The sequence below is a fragment of the Rissa tridactyla genome, chromosome 1 (genome assembly GCF_028500815.1).
Source record: "Rissa tridactyla isolate bRisTri1 chromosome 1, bRisTri1.patW.cur.20221130, whole genome shotgun sequence".
In the NCBI taxonomy this organism is placed as follows: Eukaryota; Metazoa; Chordata; class Aves; order Charadriiformes; family Laridae; genus Rissa; species Rissa tridactyla.
This window is the reverse complement of record NC_071466.1, coordinates 80,936,429-80,949,331: the sequence shown is the minus strand read 5'-3', so window position 1 is coordinate 80,949,331 and position 12,903 is coordinate 80,936,429. Positions and strand designations below refer to the sequence as shown.

Below are 12,903 nucleotides of genomic sequence, written 5' to 3'. Positions count from 1 at the left end.
AACACAATGACTAGGTACAACTGGTGCTGTTTACACAACCATCATACCCAAGCTTGTAGTAAGGATCATACTGGGGAACACTGCTGAATTACTCAGTTATATTAACATTTGTTTTAATGAATTTATTGACTACAGCATAAAGAACAACAAAGGAAAAAAATCAGTACTTTATTTCCAATTGGTTAGTGACAAGCTTGTCTCAAATCACAAGTGCTTCAAAATTCACTTAATTCATAGTATTTGCATCATGCATATTTTAAAAGAAAATTGTTGATTATACTTTGCTTCTCTAGACCTACCCTTATGTGGTTGGTTGCTCAATTCTCTGTTTATGATGCAACTTTTCACCAGGATAAATACATCAGATAAGTATTTTTTTCTAATTAAGAAAAGAAAACAAAGATCGAATATTCTATTCTCTGGAAAGGTTATGAACTTTGGTTACTTATAAAGAACCTAATCAAATGTCTCAATGTTTTTTGGGTTTTAACTTTACAAATCTAAAAACCTAAAATATAAAAAATTAAATATAAATAAATAAATAAAAATATAAAGCTATGACTCCCCCAAATATATCATCATACCTTAAGGTTCTGTTCCCATAACATCCCAGGTCTCCAATACCAAGATCATCAGCCATCAGTAAAACAACATTGGGCTTTGAAACATGGTGGGTATTGACACTGTTTATGGCACACTCGCACATTATTAAAAATAAAAGGAGTCTCATCTTCTTCCTGGAGTGTAAGAACAGGTGGAAAACATAATTTCACTGTTAATTTAATTTAGACCTATTATTGCCCTTGATTGTATAGTAGAAGAGAAAATCAGATTGTATATTTTTATTTGTTTTTTTTCTTACGGGTTGTTTTTTTTTACATTATTTTCTCTGTCATATTTTTTAAAAAATAAAAATGCATCTTTTAGTATATAGCTTTCCTTCCACACCCTTACACAGATGAAACCTTTAAATAATGATGAACAAAGAACTAGTGAAAATGTCAGTGACAATACTTTTGCATACATAGATGCACTACACAGCAGTAAATCATGAGTGCAAATAAGGCTTGTTTGTTTTTTTCTTTAGGTATAAATATGATTTGAGGAACACAGAAACTGAAATCACTTAGGACCAAAATTTCCAAGGTTCACTGCAGAAAAAAAGTCAATCAATTCTACTACTGAATTAAATGACTGAATTTCTCTTCAGAAAGGGGAAAAAAAAATTCTGTTTTAGTTTCTTGACAGTAATAAGTATTATGGCAAAGGGGGTGAAGAGATGCACTACCAAATTATTGAAAGGAATGTTTAAGAAAAAGCTTTTCAAAAATGTTTTAAATGTCAGGACCTATAGCAAAATTATGTAAAAATATTTGATATCGTATCACAATGTTCTATAAACAATGTTCATGCTATATCCAACTTAAAATGGGAAGAAGAATGTATTGTACACAATACTACATACCATCACATGGTTTTATGGTAAAAGCACAGTCTATTTGCAGATGTGTATGCTATAAATGCTATTCTACCTAAACAGGAACTTGCTATATCTCTGTTTTAAACTGCATTGACTATGCTCTGGCTGAAATTGAGCGCCTCTAAGCTGTGACGGACTGTGCCAGCTACACACATCAAAAAAGAAGAGAGACTGCTTCTTTTGCCCCAGGTAATATTCCCATTTTTTCTGGAGGCAGGCAGCACCCTGCAGACGAGGCATGAGTCACACCTGCATTCTGGATTATGCTGGGACAAGAAGGAAAGCAGAGAAAACTAAAACTGATGTAGAAATATGAAAGTGAAAGAGTAGGAAAAGGGAGTAGAATCAAGGATTTCCAGAGAGAATGGGGACAGCAGGGCAAGAAAGAAAAAAAACTGTAAATCAGTGAGTTATGGTAGATAAAAGTAAATTGAGAGAAGATAAAGAAGCCAGAACTGGAAGAGCTGGTACAAAGAGACTAGACATCAAGGGAGACGGATTCATAAATTAGTGAGGTGTGGTGGATAAAAGCGTAGACAAGAGGAAGCAGTCAGAACTGGAAGAACTTGCACTGACTTGAATAAAGAGCAAGAAGGGAAGCTTGAGACCCAGCTGGAATGAGAAGTGCAGGTTGAAATGAGGAGAAACGGTAGAGGGTTTAAGAAACACTAAACACAGTTCTGCTTGGTGGGATGCATCTAACCAACCCTTTAGCAAATTACCATACCAATGAAGCTGTGTAGCACCTGCCACAGTGCAGACTTTTAATCTGCGCAATAGATCTACCTTTCCTCCCTGAAAGGATAAACACACTCGAATTGCTTCGCACGCAGTGCAAGAGAACAGCTAACGCACTGACTCCAATGGATGGGAAAAACCTGCTACCGTATCTTATGTTCCTGCTCCACTCTTCAGACTGCGAGGGTCTCAAGGCCCGTGGTAATAGGGATGTTGAAAAGGGTGACATATATGTTGGTGACATTCTATATAGAGTTGCATGGATGCTCACAGGACCTGCACATTTATTTCACAGAATTACTTTATTTTTTGCTGTAGGCTTCACGTTGTCTGAATAAAACCTAGAAATATATACACTTGCCACTAACAAACCCATCATTTTAAAGGCACAAGGTTAGCTGTTTTGCAAGTTTTACAAACAGTAATTCCAAGGTTTAATTCAACTGTCCCAACCAAAACACCCTGTGTTTTAATTAGAAGGTATGGAGCTATGGAGAGTAATCTTTCCGAGTATGCGTGAGATCTTTAGCCACTCATGAACAAAGCAAACTAATTTTCCTTTTACTGAGTAAAGTTACTGTTGGAAAGTTACTGTTATTTTCCAGAATGAATGAAATCTAAAAAAAACAGTGAAATATCTTAGAAATGAACTGACTACAATTTATCTGAATTCTAAAGTAATTTCAAGTCTGTGTAGAGATCAGCAGGAAAATAACCTATTCAACAAAATACTGAAGAAAATTAATCACCTTGGTCAAAACTTAAAAACTTCTGCTGTTTATGTTATATACCGACTTCATATAATATATTTAAATAAATTTCCACAGCAAAGTTAAAAATAGTTATGCCCAGTATCAACTGGATCGTTGTCATTTGCAAAGTGGCTGAACATCTCTTATTGTCTGCATCTACTCCTGGAGAAGTTAGCCTCCTTTAGCACCTCCATTGCTCATTTTTCAAATCAACAACAAAAAAATGTTATTGAAAGATGTCTCTGACACAATATTGCTGGATACTCCTCTAGTCTGAAGGAGTATCTGTAGACACTCTCACGCGTTGGGCAATTTGCCTCCACCTGATATCACGTCCCTGAAGTGAAATCAACATGGAAACAGGAAAAAAAAATTTATCTCAACAACTCTGATTTCTCTGGTGTACTCTCTCTCTGTAGCAGACTTTCATGCATCTTGAAGGGATGTGCTTGGAAAGCAAGAAAAATTGGATGGATGAAATTGAGTGGAACAGACAACAGCAAAGAAATCTGGAGGAGTAAAAAGGGAAGAACGTGAGAAGAATGAAGCTCTGAGAATGCTGAGGCTCATGTGTGTCACTCCAGGGTTTTTAATCGCGAAAAGACAGACATGTGCAGACCTAACATGAAAATGATTGCACCAAATCAGATGAAGCTCTCACTTAACCTAGTATTTCGTCTCCAACAGCAGCCAATCCAAACGTTTAAGGAAAGAACGTAAGAAACCTGGCAAGTATATTCTTCTACTATAATTTTAATCCCTGCTTCACTTTCCCTGTGAATAATAGGCCTAATAGTACCTTCTTTCTTCACAAGGTTGCTCCTAAGTTGAATAGATTTAAGAAAGTGCTTAATTTGCTACAATGAGCCATATAGGAATTTGAATTTCATACATGCTATTTCAAACTACTATACTTTAATAATTGCATATGAACATATATATACATACATAGATGTGTCAATATACACATCTGCACATGCATATGGGTGAACATACACACACATACTACCTTTTCTACATACCATAAAATTACATTATTGTGATTCCAATACATTTTTTTTTATTTGTATTAAAACAAATTAAGTGTAAATGATTCGATGATTCTATGATAAAAGTGTAAGAACAAACGGATGAAAACAAATAATTCTTATAATCCACTATTTGTTGATATTTCATATGGATTTACCAAACATTTCTTTTAAGTTTCAGTTTTCTACGTTAAAAAATGTTGGCAGATCATATAGAAGCCAATGAGTTGGCCTCCTCCCCCCAGGGATAAATGGCTCAAGATATCGCTAGTTGTTGCATCCTTATCCTGATTACTACAGACAGATGCATCTCTTACAAGAATGACGATATGAAACTTTCAAACCCCCAACTCAATCATCCCAGCATTTTTATTCAGTTTGATTAAGCAATTTATCTCTAAACTACTCTTTTAACAGAATCCTTTGAGAAAATGCTTAATATACTTTATCCTTGAAGGTACAGTATCTTCTGATGAAATAAGCAACATTTAAAGATATTCACCTCATTAAAAAATGCTGTGCTATCCTTAAGCAGCATGCAAAAAAAAATAAAAATCTTTCCTTGCTTAACTGAATGGCAGAACTCCAAAAATTTCCCTAAGAGTCACAAAAATCATACTGTAAATAAACAAACTAGAAGAAAACCCTGCCCTCCATAAGATTCTGTAAAGAGAAAATTCCTCAGCTTCATGAGAAACAAAAAAGTAAGTTTTTAAATTTTAACAAATGTTAAAGTAATATACTAAAATTACTACTAATAATTTTCTGATATCGGCTTAAGATTTGTTCCAATCTCTCAATTAATTCTTCTCTTACAAGTCGGTCATATCTGTTGCATCTTTTATGTCATAGGACTATGTAAAGAGAAATAAAACCATATGCTTTTGGCCTGCTCCTACTGCTAATTCATTTAGACAAACAAACATTACTTTGCATTTGCAACAAGCTAAGACCATGCAAAAAGTCAGGTACGGCAACATAAGACCATGCAAAAAGTCAGGTACAGCATCCTAATTGATCACCGGTAACTCAATCTCAGTAATACGATTGCTTCTAATATTTGATTTTTGTTAACAGTGTAAACTCACTATTTCTTAATGCTGATTTTTCAGTATTGTGCTATTTCTCCTCCTCCCTGGTCAGATACCTTCTCAGAGTCTTCTCCAGCCCTCAGCCCCAGATGTGCTCCTCCTGTTTCCTCAGGTCCAAGCACATTTGATGTGCTTTTTAGTTGTTGGGTTTGGGTTTTTTTCTGGAAAAGCCTAAGTGACACAGGAATCTTCCATCCTACCTATTGGTTAGGCACTTCAGATTCAGTGCCAGATTAGGACGACTATTTGTTTTCCAGGTTGGAACTGATTTGCATTCAGCCCTCTCATGGTGTGGGCAAAAAGGGCTGGGTCTGTCTGTATCTGTAAACTGATATCTGTGCCTGTGAAAAAGCTGGAATGCTTTTCTGAAAAGTGCCAATAGATTTCAATATGCGCCTTCAGGTAACTATGGACACAAATGAATATCACTTAACACAAGCTGGGAAAAACACCAGAAGAAATGATCATGTTTCTTGTTCAAGTATGATTAATAACTGGCTCTGAATCAAATTGAGATGAAGCCACACAGCCTCCACCAGATATAAGTTCAATTTAAGTGTCTTTTTAAAGTGGTCTCTCAAGAACTTACTAGTTTCATCTCAAATAAATTACAGAACTTAATGGCAGTATGAATAAATAATAAACATTATTTCTGGTAGTAAATTATAACCTGAATGGAAGATAAGATTATCTTCGGTGATATAATGCCATTATTTTATTTGTAAGAAAACACCCTTATAATTACATACACATATTAGAGCATATACTCTTTTCCATGATTGCTGTTTCACAATATTCCTTCTGTTAGCCAAATGCTCATTAAAACTAATTTTAAATATGGGCTCTGGTCAGCAACATAATAAAGGAGAATCACAAGATAACACAGGATGTCATCCTATTTGCCCATTATGCACCATACTGAAAGAGAAAAATCTTTTCATTTAAAAAAAAACTGATGAGAGGAAATGGCCTCAAATTGCACCAGGGGAGGTTTAGATTGGATATTAGGAAAAATGTCTTCACTGAAAGGGTTGTCAAGCACTGGCAAAGGCTGACCAAGGAAGTGGTTGACTCACCATCCCTGGAGGTATTTAAAAGACATGTAGATGTGGCATTTAGGGACATGGTTTAGTGGTGGACTTCTCAGTGTTAGATTTGCAATTGGACATGATGATCTTAAAGGTCTTTTCCAACCTAAATGATTCTATGATTCTATGAAAAAAAAAGCTAATAATGAGTAACCACTAGTGACTGTGTCATGTCACTTCCTTGGAATCAGAGGCAAGTGTTATAAACAATTAAAAGAAATCTTTCCAATTCAGTAATTACACATGCAATGAGCATGTATGAAGGATGCTACTCTGCTCACCACTTCACAAGGATTTTAGGTCCGTGTCTCTCTGCATACATTTTGTGTTCAGTGTAAATATATAATAAATTACCATTGAATGTTGATGAAAAAAAAAAAAGATGAGAAAGCTTCACTTCTCAAATCCGTATCACCTTCAGTAAATATTACATGATGCTTACCGACATGTGTAAAGCTGTTGACATACGCTATTATTAAGTATCTGTTTTAATGTGTATACCTATTTGAATAAGAACTTTGTAATACTATATTAACCAATGTAACATGACACTTGCTTACATACTTTGAGGGCTCAGCTAAACCCATCCATAATATCTAGCTTAATTAATAGTTTTGAAAGCTGTCAAGACAGGTTTTTTTTTAATATACCAGAGCTAGATAATGTGTGAAATGACTATTTTTGATACTGCCTTTTTCAAGAGTGTCAAATGGACATGAAGAACAACTTCTGAGACTAAAACTTTGTACTTCTATTTTTATGATACGCAAGCAGATAAAGACTGTATACCTCTACGAGACTGCGAGTCTTACACGTGGAATTAACAAAAGAGTTTCATTATGTCTATTTGAATTGGACCAACATGTAAACTGTAGCTTCATCTCATTGACTGGTTGCAGACTCTTCACCTAACTATAGCCAAGCTGGTCTCTTCAGAGTTTCCATTCATATACAATGTAATAATTCACAAAATGTTTAAAAAGTAAAAAAAAAAAAGTCTAATTACATGTAATATTGGACTAAGACACTAAACTTCACTGCCTTCACAAGGATAGTCCACAGATGTGAAGGTCTAAGTTCCGCTGTAAGTCTTTGGAGGGACAGTATGACAAATGGCCAACCACTTAACACTAGATTTCAATTTCATTCAATTTGAAAGCAGTTTCCAAGCTGTCTTCATTGAAATGGCAGTTTTAAAATGCCTATCAGCGGAAAACATGAAACCTAACAGAAGAAAAAAAACAAAACATCTCAAAACCCCCCCAAAACCATCTCTCTCCACTGGCATCCTCTGGAGTCTGTGAAGATCAAAGTTTTGGATTTTATAACACAATATCACTGCATTTTCCTCTATCTACAACCACTTGTCTAGTCAAAGCGGTTTACCAGAGAAACTGCAGTGAAATGGCCAGTTAATTTTTCTTTGCTACATAAAGCTAGCAAGTAGCACATCAATAAAATGATCCAGTATCTTACGCTATTTCCAAAAGGTTGTTTCATTTAAAGAAAAGAGAAGTTGCATTTGCATTAATTTGTTCTCAAAGTGTGGGATTATTATGTTTAAAAGAACTCTATTGTTATTTATACTTGCATTATGATAACACTCAAGGGCTCTCAATACAGCTGATTGTATCAGAGACAAAACTTGAGAAAAGGCTGCATTCAGACAATACTCATTTTACGTACGTAGAAGTTAAATGCCTAGATGGCCCATATGCAATGGGGCATATGCACTCGTGAAACCAATCCATCTGAATTTATTCATCTTAAAGTTACACATTTATTATCTGAGCTAATTATCTAGGCTTTCTCTCTAATTAATAGGAAGAGAGAGGCACCTTAAGAGGATGATTCATCTCTCCTTAAGATTGGTATAATGAAACGTTGGAAGTGATGCTCACGATCTTCTTCCACAGGCTAGAAAGAGAGCCTGAACACCTAGTTTAGACTAGATGTATACAAAAGGAATATACTTACATGAAACAAATCCCACCTTGATGGTGGGTTGCCTGTGTTATGCACTCAGCATAAAATATGAAAAAACAACTTTGTGTAATAAACAACCACTACGTTTTTCAATTAGTATAATGTGCTCTACCAACCTTACTGGTGTAACAGTTTCTTCGTCTGTGAGTAATTCCACTGAAATCTGAGAAACAGGGACAACTCTTCATGAGTTTTAGTTGCAAAATTTTGCTCCAAGGGATGCATATAAGTGTTTTTCCTTTCCAGAGTGCATAGCAATCTGATGAATATTCCATCTTAAATATTTTATTCTTTCATTACTCTCAAACAAAAGATATTTGATATAACAGTGATTACATACAACAGCAAGGATTATTTTATAGGAGTATCGGTAATTCTCTGATTGAAGTCAGCTATAGTCAACCCTGTATTTAAGGTTACAATCACGTCTGATCAGACAAATAAACCTCATCTCTGACAGAGTTCTGATAGTTACTTGAGCCAGATGATATTTCAAGGAAAGTGTTGTCAGAGGTGACTGACAACAGACTGTGAGCTCAGCCTGACAGTGTGCTGCCCTCTTGCCTAAGGGCTACACACACAGAAGACAACCAAAACAGCCTGTGACTGGCCAGTCATTGCTGGATCCTGTTACCTTCTTTCACGAGGTCCTTTTCACCTACTCACATGCTCAAGTATCACACGTGTTCTCCTGACCTCCATCACAGCACAAGGGACAAATTCATTCTCATCACAGGACAGTGATACACACGCTTGTCCTGTCACATAAGGGGTAGGAGAATAGCGAGTAATGGTGTACTTATAATACATATATATATATATGATATACTCAGACAATTTGATGGAGAAAGGGGTACCACAAGCAGCCCTCTTCACTTGTCCACAAGGAGCTGCTCAATCTGACCCATTGCAGAGACTGAGCACAGCCGTATTAGAAGGTACGTAAACTAACTGAGAGGAAATGGTTGTGTCTGGACTATTACTTATATCCGACCTCTGCATTCTTTCCCAGAACATGTGTTAGAAAAAAGCATTAGAGTATAATAAAAAAACACACTTCCCATGTTTATCAAAACAAAGTATCACTTGTATCTGCATTCGGACTATCTCAATTTACCTAGCTACTGAAACCAACACCACTTTTTCATGGCAATGTATTGGAATGCAGGTGTCAATGTGTTGGTAGCTGCAGAGGGAGCCTCTACAGGAAGAGAGCAGGGGCCGCCCTGGGCTGAACAGAGTCATTCCAGGCAGCTCTGCAATGGACCCACGGCAGGACACAGCTGAGCCCATCAGCCAAGCTGGTGGCACCTTGGGGAAATGTATTTAAGAAGGAGAAAAAAAGCCCTGGGGGGAAGGAACACAGACAGAAGGGTGGTGAGGGGCGGAGACAGAGAAGGAGGGAACAAGACCAGAGCAGTAGGAGCTGCTCCACACTGGAGCAAGTATGTGCCCAAAGGGACTGCAGTCCGTGGAGGGCCCACACCAGAGGACAGGCAAAAAGTGAGCAACAACAAGTGGCAGAGGGAAATGGCTGAACACTGACTTTGTCCTCCTGTGCCACCCATTGCTTCACTGAAGGGATTAAGTGCAACCTGCACTAGTAACATGGCGGGAGGAGATGTCTGGAGGGAAGGTGTGAAGTGGAGACTAGGAAGGTGGAAGAGAGGAATCTGAAGCTAAGCCAGGGAAAGTGTTAGGAAAGGTGGTTTTCCTGCATGTTTAAATGTTTGCCATTTTTTTGTTGTTTCCCAATACTCCAATCAGTAATTAAACATTTATGCTAGCTGGCAATAACTTAAATTTCCCAAGTTGTTTTGACCACAACAGTACCTGGTAAGTGATTTCCCTGTCTTTCTTTCAACCCATGAGTCTCGCACTCCTGTTCCTCCTATTTCCTCCCCCATCTCACTGGGGAGGGGAGGGAAGGAACGAAGTGAGTGAGCAGCTGTGTGGTGCTTGGCTGTTAGCCAAGGTCAACCCACCACATTTAAAATGAAAAGGGATAATGGATCCAGTGGCAAATTACTTTCATTGATTATCATTAGCCAAAAGTTTCTTTGCTGTGATCCGATCCATCTAGATTCTAAAAGTGAACCTTTTACCAAGGAGAGAAATGGCAAAGCATTTTAAGTAAAAAACAATTAAATTTGAGATCAACTGACTTACGGTGTTGCTGGTGTAAGAACGAGGCTCACAAGACATAAACGAATAGCTTCTTCTTCCTCTTAATTTGTACAAGTACCAGACACTTAAAATAAACAAGTGTAGCTGCTTATTGAAGACCAAGTTCCTTCTCTACCGTTTCTGAAAGAAAGGGAAAACTGGCTTATATTACTTCTGTCATACAACTAATATTCAGGGAATGGTATGTCCTCATTCTGTAAATAGTCATGAACACATGACAAACTGTTTGGATTTTTTTGGATAAAAACCTTTCTAATGGGGAAAAAAGGAATTTTAAGGGAAAAAAAAGTTTTTTAAAATGTAGCAATTTAAAAATGAAATTGTTCTCCATTACTTTTACATCTAGAAAAGTAGCCTGTTTAGCATTCACAAGGTGAAACCAAACCACTTCTGTTGTTCTTTTGGGCCGGGAGATATTTTTACTATCTTATTTTGAACAGGGTTAGAAGATTCACACCAAAATCACCTATTTTTCATGACCTAATGCAAAATTAGAACAAAGAGAATAGAATTATTGATTAATAATTTTTATTTTCCCACAATTAACCTGGTGAAAAAAAAGCTTCAGGAAGGGGGGGGGGGAAGTAAGATGGTAAGTCATTTTCTAACCAGCTCTAATGCAGAGACACTCCACTAGCATTAGTCATTGTAAACACTAAAAGTACAAAATAGCTTTAAAATCAAATATCATTATTGGAAAACAGATTTAAAAACAAAAGACAAGGATCATGAAAATAGGAGGTCTTACTTCCCAGGAAAATATTTATCCTGGAAAGAAAACTTGTACAACTAGGAAAAGAAGGATTCATAGCTGCATAGCGGTTATATAGCTGCCTAACTGCAAACTACATAGATCAGAATCTTCTAAAAACTGTGTACGCCAAAGGGCAAAGACATTTGCAAAATAAGGCATATACGTTAGCCAACTTTTTATGCCAGTTCCAAAGATTTGATCATTTACTAATTTCAGTAAGCATACAAAGGAATAACTGACTTACTCCACAATCAAGGAAAAAAAAGATAAAAATTGTGAATATACTTAGCTTGGCAAAATATTTGAGGGACAGAATTTAAATATCATAGGATTAGGCCACAATTAGAATGAAGGTCTTAAAATGAAGGATATCTGAAACAGCAAATAATCTAAGACTAAAAATATCTGCCTACAATACAAGAAGAGGAAGTGGGTCCTTACAGTCTGACAGAAAAAAAAAAAATCTTTAACAAACAGTGTAGAAGGGCATATATCATATTACAGCAATACAGGAAAAACAACAATTTAAGCCACAAGTTGTCAAGGTTCCTTCTGCCCTGGGTGAGTAGAAAAATCTTGCTCCTTCTCTCCTCTCCTCCTTCCCTCTCCCTCCCCTTCTCTTTCTTTTCTCTAGTTCTTTCTTTCTCTCTCTCTTTCATAGGGACTCTAGGAAACTTCTAAATTCTTGCTATTCAAATAGAACAGCATCACTTTGCACATAGGAGCTGAGAGGCAAAATCCCAACCAGACAAAATGAAAATTATCATTAGCTCAAGACTACAGCAATTCATTTCATTTTCACCTTATTTTGCGTGACATTTTAAGAGCATAAATAAATACAAAAAGTATTCCAAAAAGGCATTTTTCCAATCTCTTGTGGTACACATTTTCTTGTGCTATACCAGTATTAACTTCCTTTTAACATTTGAACAGTTTCTCAATTATAGCTCCAGGGGTCTCATTATCTTTTGGCCTGGACTGGAGCATGCTGCAACTTTGTTTGAAGTGAATAACATATTTTTTCAATCGTTATCATAATGTCTTTTTAAAAGTTTTTAAGAAAGGACATTTTCCTTTGTGCCTCTTCGTAACAATATCACCTTAAGTTTTTAAAGGATGGATTCTGTTCATCAGTGAAAAAGAACATATCACTCTCTCTGTCCAACTTGCATTTTTTCAGGACTGATACTTTACTGTTATTATTAGGCAACTGCTATAATAGACAATATATCCAGTTGTCTATTATAATAACTTATATGAACTGGAGACGTGACACTTCATACGTAGCTAAGAGTAACTTTTGTAAATGACTAATCCATGTCAACAGCTTTTAATTTTCATTATAGTTGCCAGTTCTGTCAGCAGTGCAGAATATAAACACCACCAACAAAAAAAAAAAAAAATAGAGGATAAAGTAGTCTTCTAACTTACTGACTTTGACTTCTAATTAAATAAATTTTATAACACTAGCAATCCCTGCAGAAAGCATGTTCGCATATAATACTGTACAACCACCAACCTGGCCAGTTTAAGACAAATGTCAGAGGAAAACAGGTCTGTCTGATCTCTGTACCCTAAGATTTCCTTATAAGTATGTCTGATCAACTGATTCTTTAGCATGGCAGAAAAAAAAGAAGATGCCATTTTTACGCAATTACCTTTTAATTTAAAACATTTGTCAAGGATGCGAAAAACCCAAGATCACTGTCATCGTGAACCTAAAGCAGTTCAAACTTGTATGTTCACAGCCCAGAGTGCCATAGCCGTAATTCTTGTTAAGCACTTAACAATCCATCTCA

The 12,903-nt window shown here is 36.3% G+C and overlaps 1 protein-coding gene across 15 annotated transcripts in view; it reads right to left on the bottom strand.

The window, feature by feature from the left end:
* STS (steroid sulfatase) overlaps nt 1-12,903 on the bottom strand; it is a 119,751-nt gene that overhangs the window by 94,124 nt on the left and 12,724 nt on the right. For all 15 annotated transcript variants that reach the window (XM_054205752.1, XM_054205764.1, XM_054205774.1 and 12 more), the window contains 2 exons: nt 10,333-10,470; nt 585-737 (listed from right to left, as the gene is read on the bottom strand). In XM_054205752.1, the coding sequence (XP_054061727.1) occupies nt 585-730 (146 nt within the window). In that variant the 5' untranslated portion in view covers nt 731-737; nt 10,333-10,470. The remainder of the gene's footprint in view (nt 1-584; nt 738-10,332; nt 10,471-12,903) is intronic.